The sequence below is a fragment of the Nicotiana tomentosiformis genome, chromosome 1, assembly GCF_000390325.3.
Source record: "Nicotiana tomentosiformis chromosome 1, ASM39032v3, whole genome shotgun sequence".
In the NCBI taxonomy this organism is placed as follows: Eukaryota; Viridiplantae; Streptophyta; class Magnoliopsida; order Solanales; family Solanaceae; genus Nicotiana; species Nicotiana tomentosiformis.
The window spans coordinates 143566339-143587738 of NC_090812.1; the positions used below are offsets into that span (position 1 = coordinate 143566339).

The following is a 21400-nucleotide window of genomic DNA, read 5'->3' on the forward strand; positions in this document are numbered from 1 at the left end:
AGATGAAAAACGAGAAGCGGCACTTGTTCGAATGGCTGCACAAAAGCAACGAATCGAAAGGTACTACAATAGAAGAACCAACCTTCGCCACTTCAAGGTCAGGAACTTAGTCCTAAGGAAGGTCACCATCAACACTCAAGATCCTAATGAAGGGAAGCTCGGCCCGAATTGGAAAGGACCCTATCAAGTCCTTGATATAGTTGGAAAAGGGTCTTATAAACTCGGAACGATGGACGGTGAACTATTACCAAACAACTGGAACATATCACTTCTCAAAAGATATTATTGTTAAGGTATGATTTTCTCCCTTCTTTTGTCTATATATATTCAACGCTAACTCATTGCATGAGTTCGACCAAAGACATCGAGACCTTAGGTTTTAAAGTACGCGTTGCACTCTTTTTTCCTTAGATCGGTTTTTATCCCAACTGGGTTTTTTCGGCGAGGTTTTTAACGAGGCAATAATTATGTGCTACCTGAGGACAATTCAATAGTATCCAAGGCTTCTTTGCAATCAACCTCGAATACTGGAGGGCATCACCCTCGGATGATGTATTCTCGAGAACAGTACTTCATGTCAAAGGGCCTCGATAGGGAAGATTTGTAATGGACCAAACGGTCAAGTGAACCGTGTCCATATAAATTAGTCGAGCCCCGATGGTAAAACATGTACACATGTATAAACTATTCAAAGAAACATTCTCTCTTTATTTAAATATTTTGTGTCTCGAAGAAAATTATCAACTTTACAAACCTCATGCTTATGATATTGCGAGAAATGGCTCAAGAGCCAAAATGCAAGTATACACTCGGAGACTACCATCGATAATAGGCGTATTCGAGTGTATATTCACAAATTCATAAGACCTCAAAGAGGCACCCCTCGATCTATAGGCCAAGGATACCATTCTCAGGGACTGACATTTCAAACAAGTTCGAAATGTTATTGGGAAATAAGAGCAAGAGGCATATCCGAAGGCTACAGCCAAACTAAAGGCTACGGCCAAACTAAAGGCTACGACCTAAATAACGCAGCTCGGAGACATCCGAATTCCGCAATAATGATAGGCCTTCAAATTCTCTGAAAAACCGGTTTAAAAAGGCTACCTCGACAAACAATCAAAAGGGCTTCGATAAAATCAGTCCTCAAAAAACCTTAAGAGGTATCAAATTATCTTTAACACAAATGTGCTAAGGCACAAAAGGCAAAATGGTTTCAACCGACATCGGACTTTGTCTTTTAAGCCGAAAGGGGGAAATAATAGCCGTCTTTTAGAGGCCATATGGGCCCAACCTAAAAGAGCCTAAGGGCCAATACATTTAGAGTTCGAGACTCTGTTCTCACTCAACTTGGACCTAAGGGTTCCACTATTCCAAGTTCAAATAAAGTTGACTTGAACTTAGCTCAAGGATCTGCCATAAAACCTTAAAGGGTATCTTACTGCAAGTTCAAAAATTATCCATTATTTGATAAAACATTTAAGGGTTTATTCTATTCTAAGTTCGAAACATACTCGAACTTAGTTATAAAAACAGTCAGTCATGGCATCGATCAAGCCATCTGAAATCTCGAATATATTATTGAACTCGGGGACTCGCCCTTGCGTGTCTAAAAAACCTAAGGGTTTTGTTCTAAGTCCGAACTAGTGTTCACTCGATTACAAAGGCTGCAACAATAGAATTTTCACAAGGCAAAAGCACAAAATACGTTTGAACATAAAAGTGAGAAGATATTCAAAAGAAGTTTTTCTATTATATATTGACAGAAAAAATTATGTACAAGAGACTGATTAAGGTCTTACAAAAAGGGAAACTAAGTCCTAAATACGGCCGGTTTCGACCTCTTCTTCGGGAGCAACTTCTCCTTCAGGCCCCTCATCGGATCTGCCTCGACTTCCGTCTTCATCATCGTCTTCGTCATCGAAAGAGGCAAGCTGCCTAGCTTCAGCCTCAAGCACCTTGGCTCGGGCTATCTCCTCGGAGAGGTCAAAACCTCGAGTATGGATTTCCTCGAGGGTTTCCCTCTGGGATTGACATTTTGCCGAGTCAATGATCCATTGCTCTCTGTCAGAAGCCTCCCTTAGCTGCATTTGAGCAGCCTCAACATTGGCTCGGTACATGGCAATGGACTTGTCTACCATGACTTTTGTCTTCTCGATCTCAGCTTTGGCCTCAACAAGCCCGGTTTCGAGCTTCTCGATCCTCTTGGCTTGGGCCGAACTTTTCTCTTTGACGCCCCAAAGTTGAACCTCGGCCGATGATAGTTTGGCCAAGGTAGTTTCTTTTTCTGCAGCCAGGCGGTCCATATTCTCCTTCCACCGATCACAATCGGCCTTGACCTGATCGACTTCTCCCCGATGCAACTCGATCATTTCAACCTTTTGCTGCAGCTGAGATAACGAAGTATTAGCTTCCACAGTTGGGTCAAGTTCATACTCTATCAAAAGGATGTTCACCTGCTTATCTAGCTCGGCCTCTTCCTCACGAGCCTTGGCCAAATCCGCTTGAAGGTCCTTCGTCTTTTTGGCTGCAAAGAAGCTTCAGAGTGTTCCTCTCCTCAGAGACCTTTTGGAGCTCAGTTTCACACTAGCTGAGGTCAGCTCGAAGCTTGGCAAAGGCTTACACAAAAAGGGAAAACACAAGTTAGATTTAGAAAAAAAGAGTAAAGAAAAGAAGTGCAGTAAACAGATTCTTACCCGAGATAAGAGACGTTGGGCCTCTTCTAAAATAATAGAAGTGTCACTGATATCAGAGGCATCATCGACTCCAGTAAAGCAATCCCGAAAAGGATCCCCTACACTAGAGCCTCTGCCTATATCAAGGGTCTTCAACTCTCGAGCTTCCCTTAACGCCTCCTCATAAAAAGTCGGAAGAGAAGGCAAGTGACCTGCTATCATGGTCCCGAGCATGTCGCTCGGGACGCTCTGATCGATCTTCGGGGTTTTAGAACCGGCCCAGTCTAGTGTAGCTGTAGATGGCCGAGAAACGATCTCGACCTCTGGTAATTCGGGATGCCCACCCGATTTCTTTTCGGAAGCCTCCTCGACACGAGGCTTGATTTTAACAGTCATCGGCGGCTCAGAAAGTTTAGAGACTTCGACGGCTTTCCTAGGTCTAACCGTCAGTGCCGAGGCATTTTCCTTTTCTTCCTCTTCTCCGTCTCTCAATTTTTGGACTGAGTCCATCGTGAGAGCGATTATATTTCTCCTCACCCTTCGAGGTTTGGGCTTCGGTTCCTCGGACTGCGAGGCAGTTTTCCTCTTCTTGTCTTCCCCCGGCTTCGGAACCGGGGACTTGGTTTCTTCCTCGCCACTTGAAAGCCTCAAAATAGCATCCTTGGTCAGGCCTGCATAAAAGAAAATTAGTGACGAATGAAGTATAAAAAGTGTTTCAAAACATGAAAAAGGAGATCCTTACCGTGATTCTTGGCCTCCCATATGCCCTTTGCCAAATCACGCCATGCGCGTTCGGCATAAGTGGAAGTCGAGGCTAACTTCCGAACCCAATCTTCGAGGTCAGGTATCGCTTGAGGCATCCAAGGAACAGTTGCATGTCGAAAGGGGATATCAGGCGAAGTCGAAGAAGGTACGAAGAACAAAGTTTAAAAGATCACTTACGGTTGAAGTTCCACTCCTCAGGAACGACATCTTCTCTTCCGGGATAATGTCACGGGTCCTCACCCGTACAAAACGGCTCATCCAACCCCGATCCTTGTCCTCGTCGATGCTCGGGATCAAGGCCTTCATTGCCCGGTGTTGGAGCCTGATTAGTCCTCGATAGATTCGAGGCCGGTACAACCACATAAGGTGATTTAGAGTAAACTCTAGCCCCTCGGCCTTGCTAGAGAAGAAGCGCAACATGATTACTGTGCGCCATAGAGAGGGATGGATTTGGTCGAGGGTGACCTGATATCTTTTACAAAGATCAATAATCACAGGGTCGAGGGGACCCAATATGAAGGGATAAGTGTCAACACTTAGGAACCCCTCCACATAAGCGGTGATGCTCTCTTCGGGAGCAGGAATTTGCACCACGACCTCGGGACCACAGTTGCAGTTCCTCTTCACGGCCTCGAGGTACCTATTTGTTATCGAGCACATGTACATCGACACATACTCACATCGGCCTGGGATCGATGAAGTATTTTCGACCTTGAAGTCGGATTTTAGAGTACACGGGCCGGGAACATACTCGTGGGGAAGCGGCTCCACCGGCGCCTTGCCGCTGGACGACCGGGAAGAGGAGCAAGAAGCTTTCTCCTTCTATGGTACGGTCTTTGAGGTTTTCGCCATTTGTATAAGTAAAGAAGAGCGAAGGAAGATGAAAAACTGGTGGTTTCAGTGCTAACGAATATGGCTCTACAAGCGGCGAAAAGGAGGAGACGAAAAGAGTGAGAAGACTTATAGGTTTGATTAGATAAAAAGTAAAGTTTGATTAAATGAAGGAGCGGGTATTTATAGGCTCACGGCGACGGTTCGATGGCGCTAGTGGTCGACCGCTAACTGACAGGCATTAATGATTTGGGGAACTGAACCGATGGGACGTTTCGATCACATCCGTCACTTACGTCATGAGGACGACGTCATGATCGAGGTTTCGGAAAATCAAGGCTCAAAACGTTTCTTATCATTTTATTCCAAATATTGCGGGGACTATCTGTATACGGTCGAAATCGGGCATGTCAGATTTCGTAGGTACGAGGAGCTAGGGCTGCTTATCGGACGGATTGGGCGGTTATTTACTCTTAACGGTTTGGGTTATCGGTTATCGACTTTTAAATGTACTAATCCGCTAGCCACCCGATAAGATATCAGGCGGATTGGTATCAGTTTAGCTCTTATCGGGCGGTTATCGGCTAATTCAATCTATATTGCATGCATTAATTATTTGCTGACCGATGTGACTCAAAATAAAATTCATATGCTCAGCAGACTACATTCCAATCTATAGAATATAATAGATGAGTCCATTATATCCCAAAGCAGACTACATTACAGATGAGTCCAGAATACATGTCTTTCCTCCGCCCACAACTGCAAAGGAAAAGTCAATGATTAATTTTGAAATGATAAAATTCTAGTCTATATTCAAAGTGAGTATAGAATACATATTTCAAAATGATTAATTCATAAGTGAGCAGACTACACAGAAATGTTTGGCCTGCAAGTAACGCCAAACAGTGCTTGAATTTATGCAGCTTCAAAGTTCAAACAACAGCTTAATCCATAAGCGAGTAGATCCCTGTAAAAAAATATGCATACACCAAATTTCAGCATTAGGCAACGAAGTAAAGACTGTGATAAATAGTACTGTCTTGATTCTTGTTTGATGTTTAGATGACTTTTCTGATACATATTCTTTCCGAATAGATCATTAAATGCTCAATATTGTTTTCGCAACGTATTTTCTAGTAGATTAGAAATAGAGATAGAGTACTGGAACTCCTTCAAATAGTGACCCAATACGTTATATATGGAAGTGGAAGAAGGATATTTAATATATATATATATATATATATATATATATATATATATATATATATATATATATATATATAACGGGTTAACGGACCCCAAACCGATAAGCCGTTAATAAAAAAAGTTCAATCTGTTCTCCGTCCGTTAAACCATTAACCCGATACCAATAAGCCATTAATCTTCGGTTTCGGTTCGGTTTTCGGTTTCGGTTCAGTTTTGAACACTCCTACGAGGAGCTGCCTCGAGAGCAAGCTTGTAATAGACCAGGCTCAGGCTCAATGGCAGAGTATGAAGCATGAAGATCGAGATCGAGCATGACCGACTTTGAGTAGCGCATAATTACGGAATGGCGAGATATTAGCAACCGACCGAAGATCTCGGCGGAAATTCCGGAACAGATCGAATCAAGCAGTTATTGACACCAATCATGGGATTTATTTTCGTTATTAGAATTGTACCTTATTTAGGATTCCTCTAGTGTATAAAGAGGGATCCCATTTATTTGTAAGGGGCATTGGATTCACTGATAAGAATATACAAAAACGTTGTTCTCTATTTTACTTATTATCCATTACTATTCATCGTTGTTTATCCTCTGTTCTTTACTGTTCTTTTTACTCAACCTCGAGACCATCTCGAATCGAGGTCGAAAGCGCTGCTAGAACACTGATTTGATTTATTTTACTATTCAGATTATCTATTCAATTTCTTGTTTGTCAATTGGTATTGGATTAAATCACGTATCCTTAAAACCACCAAATAAGTTTAATTGTTACTCGAATTTTAGGATAAACAATAATATAGTTATAAAAAAGTTAATTATTTAATATTTAATCTCTTTATAATACTTTGACACCTACATAACAGCTAATTCCAATTCATACTCTTCTCGATTTGCCGTTAATTAGCCCCACCAATATCAATATTCTTAACTTTTTTCTGGTCCTGCCTTTTAAATTTCTTTTTTTTTTAATGAATAGAAAAGTACAAGGCCGACCAAGTTCTATAGTCTAATTTTTGTTTGACGGCTAAGTCTGAAAAGAATAAAATATTAATATATTTTTTCATTAACATTCAGATTTTCTTTCTATTGTTTTTATTTTATAGAGTGAGCAAAGTGAGGAAAGGAAATAAAAACGAGGAAAACAATAAGAGAAATTTCCACTCTTTGCTCACTAAAGAGAGAACGGCAAAATAATTTTCCCTTTCATATGTTGGATTAGGGGTGCTTATCGCGCGGATAGGCAGATCGGGCGGATAATTACGCTTAACGGTTATCGGATTATAAATGTAGTAATCTGGTAGCCATCCAATAAGACAACATGCAGATTGATATCGGATTGACAATTATCGGGCGGTTATCAGGTGGCTTATCGGCCAAATCAAATAGAAATTTTTTGAACAATCATTCAATCAATACCAAACAGTTTCAAATCAATACCAAATTTTTAATACCATCTAAAATCTAACCAAACAGTATTTTTACATTGAAAAGTTTTCAAGACTACTCATACTGTCATACACGTATTAACCAAAATTTTAATACCTTCAAGACTACTCATACAGACATACACGTATTAATCATTGAGATTTTAATTTTTCAACTTCTCAGATCTCAATTCAAGAGAGAGACAAGACTGACGACTTCTCTGTCTCTAGTGGCTGCAGACAATTGAGAATTAGAAAATAGAAATTGGGGATTTAGCCATTTAGGGTTTATATAATACTTTATATACATAGGGGTAAAAGTGTAAATATAAAAATTCTTAACGGTTTACCCGATAAGAAAATTGAGTAATCCGCCCCCAAACCATTAAGCCGTTAATTATAAAATCTCAATCCGTTTACCATCCATTACCCCGATAATCCGATACCAATAAACCAATAAGCCATCGATTCGATTCGATTAATGGTTTCAGTTTGATTTTGAACAACCCTATGTTGGATAGTCTCACAAGTGGAAGGAAAATTCCAATCTCCCCCCCCCCTCCTTTTGTTTTCTTCATTTTTTGTCCATGCTTTCCTCTTTTTAGTTTTCTTCGTGGAACCCTTTTGGAAAACCTATTTTTACCATTTTAGTTCAAATTTTTACTATATTCATTCAAGAATACCAAACAAGGAACTTGTGACAATTTCAATTGTTCTCCATTTGCGCTTCTCTCATTAATTCGTATTTTTCTTGACCATGTTTATTTCTCTAAATTTTTACTTAATTCATTCTTTTCTTAATGTGACTAAAATTCTTTTTTTTTTTTTTTGCCTCATGTAAAAAAGTGTTTATCATTAGAGGTGCCAAGTGGAAGTGTGATGATCTTTGCTGCAAGAGTACCGTTCTAACTGATTTCCAATATATATATATATATATAATAAAAGCACAATAAATTTAATGTTAAAAACATAGGGTTGTTTGATTGTGAAATAAATTATCCCGAAATTATCGTACAATAATTAAATAATAATGGAATTACTTAATAGAAATACTTTTATACATAGAAGTTTGGTTCGCTATATCAAAAACGAGATATAATGTAAAACATGTGTTTATTTAAACTAAATAAATCGGGATAAATTTTTATTTTTAATTTAACCTTGAATTTCTTTAAATATTTTAGGAGAAAAGTATTAGAGAGGGACAAATGAGCCATTTTATTATTTTACTAAGGATTAGTAATCTCGAGATTGTTATCTTATATGAGTATAAAGTTTTCATATAAACTAAATAATAAATATAATTGTGGTATACGTAATTCTAAAATTGCTAATCGCAAAATAAAAAATTATACACCAAATATAGAATTAAATAATCTCATAATTTATACCAAAATTATAATCCCTTATTCCACCATTCAACTTACTCTTAAAATCTGAATCCACCAAATATAAATATTCTACTCCCTTCGTTTCAAATTAAATGATGTACTTTTTTTTTAATCTGTTCCAAAATAAATGACACATTTCTAAATTTAAAAATAATTTAAGTTTAAACTCTTGATTTTACCCATTTTACCTATAAATTTCAAAAATTTTCTTTTTCCCTTAAACTCTATGCAGAATCCAAGTAAGTCATTTAAATTCTCATCTAAATTGAGATGGTGTGGGAGTATCTGCCTTTTATTACACCCTAGATATTTTAATACCCCGATAGGCTTCAACCTGGTTCCTACTTAATCATGTCATGTCTGCCCGCCCTGTCAGCACAAGTTGTATTTTCTTTTGTAAAATAAAAATAAATGAGGGAGAACCTTTTAGTATTTCTTATTCTTTTATTTTTTAATGAAATAAAAAATTCAAAACCAAAAACCCTCCTAATCCCCACTCTCTCTATTTCCACGAAGTCCAAAAAGAGTGCGCCAGTGTGTGTTTCACGAATCACGCCTCTCTATATATTCATAGCGACACACACTTCACTCATCCCTGTGTGTGTGAGAGAAAACAAAACCCCAATTTCACAAAACTCAAAACTCACCGCCACCTTCTTTCTTCTCCATAGCCATATCCACTCACACACACCTCTCTCTCACTCACTCAATTCGCCATGGCTGCGGAGCAAGCTCAACTGGCTGCAATCCTCGGGCCAGATTCAGCACCCTTCGAAACCCTCATCTCTCATCTCATGTCCGCTTCCAACGAGCAACGGTCCCAAGCCGAGTCGATTTTCAATCTCATCAAGCAAAATGATCCGAATTCACTCGCTCTCAAGCTCGCCAACGTCCTCACCTCTTCCCCGCACCAGGAAGCCCGCGCCATGTCAACAATCCTCTTACGAAAGCTCCTCACGCGTGACGACTCGTTCATCTGGCCCAAACTCACCGAGTCGACTCAGTCGGGCATTAAAACCGTCCTCCTCACGTGCATCCAGCGCGAGGAATCGAAATCGATAATTAAGAAGTTGTGTGATACTGTATCGGAGCTCGCTTCTTCGATTCTCCCCGAAAACCAGTGGCCTGAATTGTTGCCGTTTATGTTTCAGTGTGTTACTTCTGATTTACCTAAATTGCAGGAATCCGCGTTCTTGATATTCGCGTTGTTGGCACAATATGTTGGCGAAATGTTAGTTCCGTATATTAAGGATTTGCATTCAGTGTTTATGCAGACGCTGAATCATTCGCCCAATCCTGATGTGAGGATTGCGGGATTGAGTGCTGTGATTAATTTTATTCAGTGTTTATCGAGCTCGAACGATAGGGATAGATTTCAGGATCTGTTGCCTGCGATGATGAAGACGCTGACCGAGGCGTTGAACAGTGGGCAGGAGGTGACCGCGCAGGAGGCGTTGGAGTTGTTGATTGAATTGGCGGGTACTGAGCCTAGGTTTTTGAGGAGACAGCTCATTGATGTTGTGGGCGCAATGTTGCAAGTAGCCGAGGCGGAGAGTTTAGAAGAGGGGACGAGGCATTTGGCGATTGAGTTTGTGATTACGTTGGCTGAGGCGAGGGAAAGAGCGCCTGGAATGATGAGGAAATTGCCGCAGTTCATTAGTAGGTTGTTTGCTATTTTGATGAAGATGTTGCTAGATATTGAGGATGACCCCGTTTGGCATAGTGCTGAAGTTGAGCATGAGGATGCAGGGGAGACGAGTAATTACAGTGTTGGTCAGGAGTGTTTGGACCGTTTGGCGATTGCATTGGGCGGTAGTACTATTGTTCCTGTTGCGTCGGAGCAGTTGCCTCCTTACTTGGCTGCTCCCGAGTGGCAAAAGCACCATGCTGCACTCATTGCACTTGCTCAGATTGCTGAAGGTTGCACAAAGGTACTAATGAATTTTCTATTTCATTTGTCTTTGTACTCTGTTAGCACTTTTTACTTTAGGTCTATATGTCAGTTGAAATTATAAAAAACTTCTAGTACATCATTTTATTTTTATACTGTATAATATTGGCCTGAGATGAATTTATATGGAGTAACATGGTCGGTGAGGGTTCATATAGCTGACCCCAACTGTTTGGGCTTAGTTGTTTTATTTGTCTTTGTACTCTCTCAGTTCCATTTTTAATATGTTAATTTTACTTGTATATCATATTAGTGATAGAAAAAGAACATGTTAAAGTAAATATTTGTCTGATAATGTAAAAGTTAATTTATATAGTGTACTTTACATGTATTGTTGAAATTGTAAAAGTTGTTTATAAATAGAATTGTGTCAAACACTTTGGGACATTCTGGAAAGGGTAGATTTCACATAGATTAGGACAGATGGAGTATTTATTAAGAGTGATCTCTGATGACCGTAGACCCATGTATGTTGAACATCATAGTGAAGATGGTGCTTTTTGATGGTTAGTTACTTGCTACTACAGCACAGCTGAATCGGTTGCTGATCCTCATTGGTCATTTTGGTTATTTTCACGAGAGTTCATTGGACTAGTATTGGTTTTTAAACAATGCCGTGTTGCCAATCTTGCAAGTATATTTATGTATGAGTTGAAGACACTTTACTCAGCAATCTGTCTGAATTCTGTCTGTTTGTCAATTTAAGTCTTGCTTATTTTGCTTTGCTGGTTGATTTTAATTCCGTGACTTTTTTCTGCTGTGATAGGTGATGATTAAGAATTTGGAGCAAGTGGTAAACATGGTTTTGAGCTGTTTTCAAGATCCTCATCCTCGAGTGAGATGGGCAGCTATTAATGCAATTGGCCAGTTGTCTACTGACTTGGGGCCAGATTTGCAAGTACAATACCACAGCAGAGTACTGCCGGCATTGGCAACAGCTATGGACGATTTCCAAAATCCACGAGTACAGGTTTGTCCTAGTGCTATTGTGAACCCTTTTTAGATGCTGTACCTTTGTGAAATGCCCCTTTTAAACAGTAGCAGAAGATAATGCTTAATAAAGGAGAGCCAAGGCTTCACTTTTTTACAGTATTGGTTTCATGTCATGCCTATAAGATTTTTTATTATTGATTGTTGTCATCTGAGAAAGAACACAACTCAAATAAAGGGTTTATACGTATGACACCAATTAGTTGAGATTATGATGTAGCTGTTTTTATTTGTACACTTACACTAGGTCAGAAGTTTTATTCCTCCTTGCTTTTGGTTTCTGGTTAGCCACTTTTATGGATTGAATGATTAAATGTACCTCTTTTTTTTGGAGAACCCTTAATTTGCCTTAAGGAAAAATTATCTGTTGATGAAACGGGTGTGAAAAGAGCGGAGCAGACACATAGGTTGAATCCAACGTAATTTGGATTGAGGTTTAGCTGATTATTGTCACTTGTGGGAAGAATGATAATATTTTTTTAAAAAATATGTGAGTATACTTAATTAATCATTAGGGGTAGCGAATGTTTTCAGTACCTGATTAATCAATTGTGATGGTGAGTTTTCGTAACTTCAAAAGTGTAGCCTGCACTTAACTATCATATACATTACTGTTGGTTATGGTGCTTATGCATGTTATTGCTTGGTTTGGTTGTCAATGCAGTTAAATTATTATTTTTGCTTTTTTTTCTTTTCCTTTATTCACAGGCACATGCTGCATCAGCTGTCCTCAACTTCAGTGAGAACTGCACACCAGAAATTTTAACACCTTACCTAGATGGAATTGTTAGCAAACTGCTTGTACTTCTGCAGGTATTCTACAAGATAGCATATGTGTCTTATCTTTTACTACTGACAAATGGTGCTCATGATTTCTTTCTGCTCTTTGCTATTGTCTGAAATGCAGAACGGCAAACAAATGGTGCAAGAAGGAGCATTAACTGCTTTGGCTTCGGTGGCTGATTCATCCCAGGTATTAACTTGTTACAGTTCTCTGATACCATTAATTTTTTTTATCTCCATATTGGACCACAATGGTTAATAAATTACATTCAACAGGAGAACTTCCAGAAGTACTATGACGCTGTAATGCCATATTTGAAAACAATCCTGGTAAATGCGAATGATAAATCTAACCGCATGCTTCGAGCCAAAGCCATGGAGTGCATAAGCTTGGTTGGGATGGCTGTTGGCAAGGACAAATTCAGAGATGATGCTAAGCAGGTCAGTATGACAATAGAGAAAAATGTTGCCCAGTTTTAATGGGTGAGATTTTAGTTTAACTTAGCTAAAGATAGGGCATAATTGAAGAAAAGATCCATATAGGTGATACCCACTACTTGGGAATAGGACTTAGACTTGGTAGAGAACTTTCATTATTATTATTATTTATAAAAATATTTATCTTTTTCTTTGCTTTAGTTTTACTATATTTCGGTAATGATCATATTGCCGACCCTAACTTGTTTGGGGCCGAGGCGTAGTTGTTGTTGCATTGTATCAATGTCCTTACAAATAGTGGTCCCTCATACATATGTTTCACTCGTATCAGTTCAACTTTTAGCATATTGCTTACATTAAACTTTATTGTCTTTACAGGTTATGGAAGTGCTTATGTCACTACAAGGATCGCAAATGGAAGCGGATGACCCTACTACTAGTTATATGTTGCAGGTTTGGGTGCATTCCTTGAATCCAAAGACACAGAACTTATTTGAACACTGTCATCACTACATTCTTGATTTCATTGTAGGCATGGGCCAGGCTTTGCAAGTGCTTGGGACAGGATTTCCTTCCTTACATGAGTGTAGTCATGCCTCCTTTATTACAGTCTGCTCAACTAAAGCCCGATGTGACCATATCATCTGCAGATTCAGACAATGAACTTGATGAATCAGATGATGATAGGTAATATTTTCTCAATGAAGTTTACGCTTATACCTTTAACTTGAAGTTCTTTGCTGATTGGGTTCGTCTCAGCTGGTATCACTTGTCATTTTGTATTTTATGTTATGTAGAAATTTGTTGGTAAAAAATATAAAATTGGTGAAATATGCTGGTCAGACTTGGGTTAAACTGTTTATGACAGGAAACAGTAGAAAACCTTGTAAAAAAGTTACTAAAAAATGAAACCTTCAGAATTCCAAATAAATTGCTATATTTTATTCTTTGATTTAAAATAATAGCCACAAAAAAAAAATCCACAGTGTATTGACTTCAGTCTAAGGAAATTGTTGTTGAGTTTTAGTGGAGTTTGTTTCCACATCTTTCATATGCCATTCTGCAGATGCCCAGCATAACTTCATGAGTTGGAAGGAAATGATCATTCTTTGTCACTAGAGTTTTCTAGTGGTGAAGAAAAATTATAAATTTTGTTTGATTTTGGGTTCTTAAGTTGCATTTCAAATAGATCAATGTCCAACATAGTAATTATCATGCTAAATTTTTTAAAGTAAATATTGTTTTTCCTTCTGAAAATATCATAAGAAAATGAAATGTGCTTTCTGTCCAGAGGTAGAGCATTTTCATTTAAATCCATATAACTTGAATAATAAGAGTGTAAAAAATAACTAAATGGAAGGACTCAGGTTTTTAAAGAGGTTGCAAAAATCTCTAATTATAAATTAGTTTTGGGATACTAAACGTGTATATATCTGCAAAAGCAGTAAGAAATTCATAGAAATAATGAAAATAATGAAAGAACACACAGATGGTGCAGGGCAGAAAAGGGCATATTCCTGAAAAATGTTGAACAGAACAGGCCGGGCGAGTTAAAACTTTAGTGGGTTAAGGTTTGCCCGCCCCGCCCCATTTACATCCCTACTTGATACAATTCAATTAAGAGGATAATGACTTCATTCCTGCATTCAAAAGTTCTGATATGCAACAAACTTAGCTGTATATTCTAAACGTTTATGATCTGTTCTCATTTTTGTTCTTATGGACTTATGAATTGTATCGGCTCCTCATTTGTGGGCACTCTTTGGAGTTCCGTCAGATCTTAGTTAAGATTCATATCTTGCAGTATGGAGACCATAACTCTTGGGGATAAAAGAATAGGCATCAAAACAAGTGTCTTAGAGGAGAAGGCTACAGCTTGTAATATGCTATGCTGCTATGCTGATGAGCTAAAGGAAGGTTTCTACCCATGGATTGATCAGGTTGGCTTTAATAATCACTTGCATATTCTTTTTTACATGCTGTTGAGTAGAATCCCGCTTAACAAGGGACATTAATGCATTAAATAGGTTGCTCCGACGTTAGTTCCACTTCTCAAATTCTATTTCCATGAGGAAGTAAGGAAAGCGGCGGTGTCAAGTGAGATTTCTTACTTTTCTATACCTTTCTTTGGTTTTCCGTTCTCCAATTATTGTTTTTTTTTGGGTGATGACTGATATTCGATTTTGTCTTGGCTTATAGCAATGCCGGAGCTGTTACGTTCTGCTAAACTGGCTGTAGAGAAAGGGATTGCTCAGGGCCGAAATGAGTCCTATGTCAAGCAATTATCTGACTACATTATACCAGCTTTGATTGAAGCTTTGCATAAGGTTGACCTCTCTAGTTATTTGTTGGTGTTATGGTGTTCTTTCTTCTGTAGAAAGTGATTATGGTACATGTGTTGGGATTGGAGGTTTCTGACATTTCGGTTGCTATCTCGTGCAGGAGCCTGATACAGAAATATGTGCAAGTATGTTAGATGCAATTAATGAGTGTGTGCAGGTTGGTTAATCTTTTAAGACGGTTTATTTCTTTTGATGATATGTTAACCATGATAAGCTTTTTTTTCTTCTTTTAAAACTATTTCCTTTTAAGTTAACAATATGATGAGAGAATTAGCCTCTGCAGCATACGGTGTTGTGTGGTTTGTTATGTGGCCATTTATGTTTACTTTTTTTAGTCATTTAAATTCTTTCTTTTGCCTTTATTAGATGTAGCTAATGAGTATCGGCACTCGCATTGGAAATTAGAGACTTGTTTGTATGCAATAATACTGCAACATGCATGATTCATTATCTTGTTAAATACCTTTTATGCATGGAGTCAAACCTAGTTCACATTCTAATTCTACAGAAGCATCTTGATAGAAAACTCAGTGCAGCCAGCAAATGTGACTCACAGTTCTTTCAACTTGATGTCAGATTCTGGAAAAGAGGCTTTTTAATCAGAGAGCCTCTCTTCCCTCAGCCCCCACCCCCACCCTCACCCCCCAAAGAAACAAAGCTAGGCAGCTCACTGGCCGTTGAGGCTATGACATTGAATAGGCTTAGTCACTTATCAAATAAATTGTTACATTAGTTTAATCAAAGCTAGAAGCGGGGCTGGTAGCTCTGTAGCTGAAAATATGTCAGAGCAGTAATAATAAGCTTGTAAAATTCATATTTGTGATATCTATTGAAGAAAAGTGGATCGTAGATAGAGTAAGGCCTTATTTGTTTGCAGAATGTTAATAATTCAAATCTCAGATATTAAGTGCGTTTGTTTATTAAGTGTGTTTGTTTTTAAAGTATGAATCTTAATTATTCAGATCTTAATCATTAAGTTTTTTATTTTTTACTTCACAACCACTTAATGGGTCTTAATGGGTCTTAATAGGTCTGTATGATTGAAATCTATAACAAACACTTAATTTCATTAAGATGCTATCATCCACATTTATTATTAATTGCCACCATCGCCTACCATTATCAACAATTACCATGCCACCCACCACCACCACCACCTCCTCAATCATAGTCGCCACCATTATCAACAACCACCACCTAGAATCCCCACTACCCCCACCACCATCATTCTCAACCACAACCACAACTAACCACCCCAATACCATCAACAACCATAGCCGACACTGCCCACCATTATAAACTACCACCACCATTCTCAACCATAATCGCCATCACTATCAATTACTACTAGCTACTACTCAGAACTACCACCGCCAACCACCGCCTGTGGTTAGGACACCTCTCTATCAAGGAGGCGGCGGGGATTCGAATTCCCCTGGGGTATGGGTACTACGAAAGGAAGTTGATCACGGAGAGAAGGGCCTTTGTCTGGTTCAGTTTCACTCTAAAGAATGTCCATTTATCTTCCTATTCCATTCTTCCTATCCTACTGGAAAGAAAGGGAACTGCTTCATCAGTCCACCTGAAGCCCCTTCCTCCAGCGCTCTCACCTGATCCTGAGCCAGAGGCCCCCGAAGGAGCCATCATCGTCTTATTTTCCAGATCAAGACCCACAAAAACCATTGCAAGTAGGAAACCTCCGGAATACCACCCGAACCGACTAACAACCAAGTGAACAAGAATTCGTTAGTCAGGATTCACAAGCACCACCGTTAGCCATCACCACCACTATCTACCATATTTTAAAAATATATATATTTTATTGATAGAATATTAGATTAATAAGTATTTTATTTGAATTTTATCTTTATTAATTTTCAAATAAAGATAAATTTTATACATTCAGATGTTAAAAAACAAACAATCTTAATCATTTAGTATTTGGATCTTAATACACATCTTAATATTCAGGCGTGTATTCAGATTTAATTGTCTTAATCTTAATGCACATTTTGATATTCAGATGTGTATTCAGATTTAGGCGTTTTAATCTTAAAAATACAAATCAGGTCTACGACATGAGACTTGGGAGACCTAGAGCTTGATTTCTAGAAGTAATTACTAGAAACCTGTGAAATGGCCTTTGTGATTGCACAGGGCTTAAATGCATCTTTCAATATGTGATTCTGTCAGTATTCCATGTGGAACATAAGATGTTTAATCTTATTAAAGATCCTCTTTTGCTGTTTTTTTCAGATCTCAGGACCACTCCTGGATGAAGGTCAGGTCCGAAGCATTGTGGAAGAGATAAAGCAGGTCATCACAGCCAGTTCAAGTCGAAAACGAGAACGCGCAGAGAGGGCCAAAGCTGAAGACTTTGATGCCGAGGAAAATGAGTTGCTAAGGGAGGAAAATGAGCAAGAAGAAGAAGTTTTTGACCAAGTATGCTTTTAACATAAGATTGAAGTTCATAGATGAGTTAGAGTGGTGTATCTTGATACATATCTCAAACCTTGGAATCTATTATATGTCTTATTTGTCGAATCTCATTATTATCTTTTTTACTAGGTTGGTGAAATATTGGGCACACTGATCAAGACATTCAAGGCAGCCTTCTTGCCTTTCTTTGACGAACTTTCATCATATCTCATGCCTATGTGGGTAAGGATCACCTCATGTTATTTGATACAACTTTGTCTTTTGTGCTGTTTGCATCTCGTTATATAACTCTTTTTTCTCCGTCCCTTCCCCACTTGCATCCATTAAGGGCAAGGATAAAACAGCTGAAGAAAGGAGGATAGCAATTTGTATCTTTGATGACGTTGCAGAGCAGTGCCGTGAAGCAGCTCTAAAGTAAGTCTATAGCTTTGTCTTAAAATTGAGCTGCTAGTATTCTAAGTGTTCGATCTGACTGTTTTTCCATTTGCAAAATAGGTACTATGACACATATCTGCCTTTCCTTTTGGAAGCATGCAACGACGAAAGCCCGGATGTCCGGCAGGTTTGTATAATGTTTTGTTGGTTGTAGCATTTTCCAGACAAGTTGCACATGCTGTTTTATCTAACTGAATCCAAATAATGTTTTGTTCAGGCTGCTGTTTATGGACTTGGTGTATGTGCAGAATATGGGGGTTCTGTTTTCAAACCTCTTGTTGGAGGTATGCTATAGTTGACTGTGGTTTTTGAAACTGTTCCTCTTTTACTTTTTTGCTCGGATTATTCAACTGAGATGGGAGTACTGTGTTCTTATCTTGATTTCATTTATGACCTTAATAATTCAGAGGCTCTATCAAGGCTCAATGTCGTTATTAGGCATCCTAATGCTCTTCAACCTGAGAATGTAATGGCATATGATAATGCTGTTTCAGCACTGGGGAAGATATGTCAATTTCATCGTGACAGTATTGACTCAGCCCAGGTATAGTATTCTGTAAATCCAAGCTTTTCTTTTGTTAGATATGCTCGTATATTTATCGCTACGATATGCTTGAGATGGAGCAATGAATTTTCAGGGGGGGTCTAGATCAGTCATCTGTTTTTCTTTCAATCTCTTTGTGCTTTAGCTTCTGGAAAAAAGTCAATTTATACTTTACCGAGTGGAAGTGTGCTTGTTTTGATAAATCTGTCCTTGATTTTGCATGTGCGTACATGTCAAATATTTTCTAACCTATGTAGCCTTTGCACGAAGAGAATTCATTTTCCCATGCTACTTGGTACTCTGTTATAATCGTCGAAGTTCTCATTTTTATGACTTTTTGCAGGTTGTTCCTGCTTGGTTGAATTGCCTTCCTATAAAAGGTGACCTCATTGAGGCCAAGGTTGTTCATGATCAACTCTGTTCAATGGTTGAAAGGTATTATATGAATAAGCTAGTTGGTTCCTCTCTATCCTTTTTGCTCCATTTGTGTATCCACTATCCTGCATCAATATCATTCATATAACAGTTATGTGTTTCTTTGATCTATGGGTGGTTGATCTGATGGAGTCATCTTGACATGTTTTGGCATTCGCCAATCTGCGTCACTTAACTCAAACTTGCCGACATGTCCTGATCTTTTAATGTTTCTTTAGTCTTTACATTTTACCGTATTTTCCTGCTTGCAGGTCAGACCGAGAACTTCTGGGTCCTGACAATCAGTACCTTCCAAAAATTGTGTTGGTTTTTGCTGAGGTGAGTTAGTAAAGCTTCTTGTAAAGGATGAGTACTTGTAAAAAAGGTGGCAGTCTTATACCTAGATTCCCTATTTTGAACCAGTGGTTGGATCCACATTTTCAGTTGGTGCAATGTTTAGTTTCTTTTTTGTTTTTCCTTTTTTTTGGGGGGGGGGGGGGGAGTTTCTTATTTTGTTTTCTTTGGTGGTGAGAGGAGAAAAGTAGGGAAGAGATGGGAAGCACCCACTTACTCATCTCTTTATTCTGGGGTTCCAGCAGAACACTTTTCTTCTCTTTTTCTTTTTTGGTTTTTTCCCCTCTTTGTACCTTTAGATGGGTTGATTGATCAGCTAACATGATTGTCCTATGTTTCCCTTCATCTTATTGATTTTCATGTAGTAAGTGCCATTGTGTAAATGCAAATGTGCTTCGTCTGTAGGTTCTATGTGCCGGAAAGGACCTTGCTACAGAGCAAACTGCTAGTCGGATGATTAATCTGTTGAGGCAGCTTCAGCAAACATTACCACCAGCCACTCTGGCCTCAACATGGTCTTCCTTGCAGCCTCAGCAGCAGATAGCACTGCAATCCATTTTATCATCGTAGTGTCATGGAGGTTGACAATTTTCTCCAATGCAATGAAGCTGCTAGACTGTAGCTTCTCGTGTGTCATATTTCATTCTCGATTCTTTCTCATAAAACATCATTCATTTGGGCTTTGAGGTCATGCATCAGCCTGTTGTCACTTTGGTTGAAAGTGTGTGAGCGAAGGCGGAAAACCCTTCTGTTTTTGTAGTATGTGTATATTAGAAGAGTTGCATTTGAGTCCTCCTGCAAGGATAGGAGTGTTGGTGATTATGGTTGTTGAGAATTTTTGTTTATCAAATGAGTTTTAAGCTCAAGGGTCGTCAGGGAGACGACTCGTCACAGTTTTGGTCCAGTCATCTTTGTTCTTTACATTGTGGGGATGGTACAAGGATTAAATTATAAATGGTGATTCTTTGTTGCTTTGATGAACTTTTCTTGCCTGAGATCCTGAAGTTTTATTTGTGAGTACTGCAGAATTCCTGAGTCTGACACAATTCAGACAATTTAGCAATTGCAGCCTCTTAGTTAACAGGGAAAAAAGTGGTGATATTTTAGTATGTCTTTATTTACTTGATATATTTGCAGGCATTATTGGTTTACGTATAGGTGGGTGGGAAGGGTTGTGGAGTAGGGGCTATGGTCGGCTGTTGGGAGTTTGGCGTCATTTGGGTAGAATGATTACAACTTCATCGTTGAAGGGGGATAACTACGAATAATGCAAATCCATTTTCATCGTCGATTGGGCAAGACTCTTAATATAAAATTTTATTGTTACAACATTGTAGAATCATGACCGTTTGGCATGTTGCACGCCTAAGAGCGAAAAGATAGTGTAAGCTTTGTTACTTCGAATACTAAATGTTTAGTTGGCAACACTTCCAAATGTTACTTCTTGTTGCATCCATTTGCAACGAGACTTGTTGGTTGGGGTTTTCTCTAGTGTCCCTTCATGCTTTGGATCTTTGTTTCTTTCTAAGTCCTGCCATCTCCTCTTTCAAGTACCCTTGGTAAAACAATAAAATTGTGAGTTATCTTAAAAACAACAGCTGAAATATCATTTTTCCCTGCTTGTTCTACTTTAACATTTCAATTTTATTCAAGTGTTACAATTCTAAATATGACAATAAGTTTCAAGATGACAAGTGGCGAAAAACTCTCTCTAGGAAATGTTTCTCTTGGGCGTAAGTTAGCATAACCTACGCCATCCATAGGAAGAAGAGCTCGAATTCCTACGGAGAAGGTGAGAAAGGCGCAGGAACAAGCACAAAAAATACGCAACCAGCAACAATGACAGGAAAATCAAGCACAAAAGACGAAAAACAATAATCCAGAAGCATCAGAGAAAAGGAAAGAGGTGAATGAAGAACATAATACAGGAAGTGGAAATTCCCAAATTATAGAGGAATGGTCTGCAATCTAAGCATCCCGTAGCAACGGGAAGATGTCATGGGCAGAGGAAGTTGAAGCAGAGGCGATTGAACTTGAGAAATCAGGAAAATCGACCAGGAAGAGCTCAGTTTGGGACAATTTCGACATCAACAAGATATCGAATGCTGGTTTCAAATTGGATTTCGTTACGCTAGAGATAATCGATGAGGTACCTGTTTGTGAAATTGAGGTAGATGACATAACTTCTGAAATTGAGTATTGGCAAACTGTTGTTGTTTGTTATGTGTTTGGAGAGACACCCCCTTTCTTAGTACTGAATGGCTACATATAACGATTGTGGGCTAAATATGAGATAAATAAAATACTAATGCTGAAAAATGGGATAGTAGTGGTAAGGTTTGACTCTGTAATTGGGAGGGATGATGTTGTTCAGGTGGGCATTTATCATTTTGATAATAAGCCGTTCATAGTGA

General features: G+C 38.6%; 2 protein-coding genes across 2 annotated transcripts; one reads left to right on the top strand and one right to left on the bottom strand.

The window, feature by feature from the left end:
- Nucleotides 1-1820: 1820 nt before the first annotated feature.
- Nucleotides 1821-8971, bottom strand: LOC138910778 (uncharacterized). The gene is made up of 3 exons (XM_070201993.1): nt 8944-8971; nt 2711-3346; nt 1821-2527 (listed from the first exon to the last, which is right to left on the bottom strand). The coding sequence occupies exons 1-3, from the start codon at nt 8969-8971 to the stop codon at nt 1821-1823; spliced, it is 1371 nt and encodes a 456-aa protein (XP_070058094.1).
- On the top strand, nt 8877-19967 carry LOC104099345 (uncharacterized). Its single transcript, XM_009606304.4, has 20 exons — nt 8877-10227; nt 11014-11217; nt 11946-12050; nt 12145-12210; nt 12297-12461; nt 12837-12911; nt 12991-13145; nt 14263-14398; nt 14486-14555; nt 14658-14785; nt 14901-14957; nt 17057-17242; nt 17369-17461; nt 17568-17653; nt 17735-17801; nt 17892-17958; nt 18082-18218; nt 18562-18653; nt 18905-18971; nt 19392-19967. Exons 1-20 carry the CDS (start codon nt 9013-9015, stop codon nt 19554-19556), a joined length of 3336 nt encoding a protein of 1111 aa, XP_009604599.1. The 5' UTR covers nt 8877-9012; the 3' UTR covers nt 19557-19967.
- The last annotated feature ends 1433 nt before the right edge of the window (nt 19968-21400 follow it).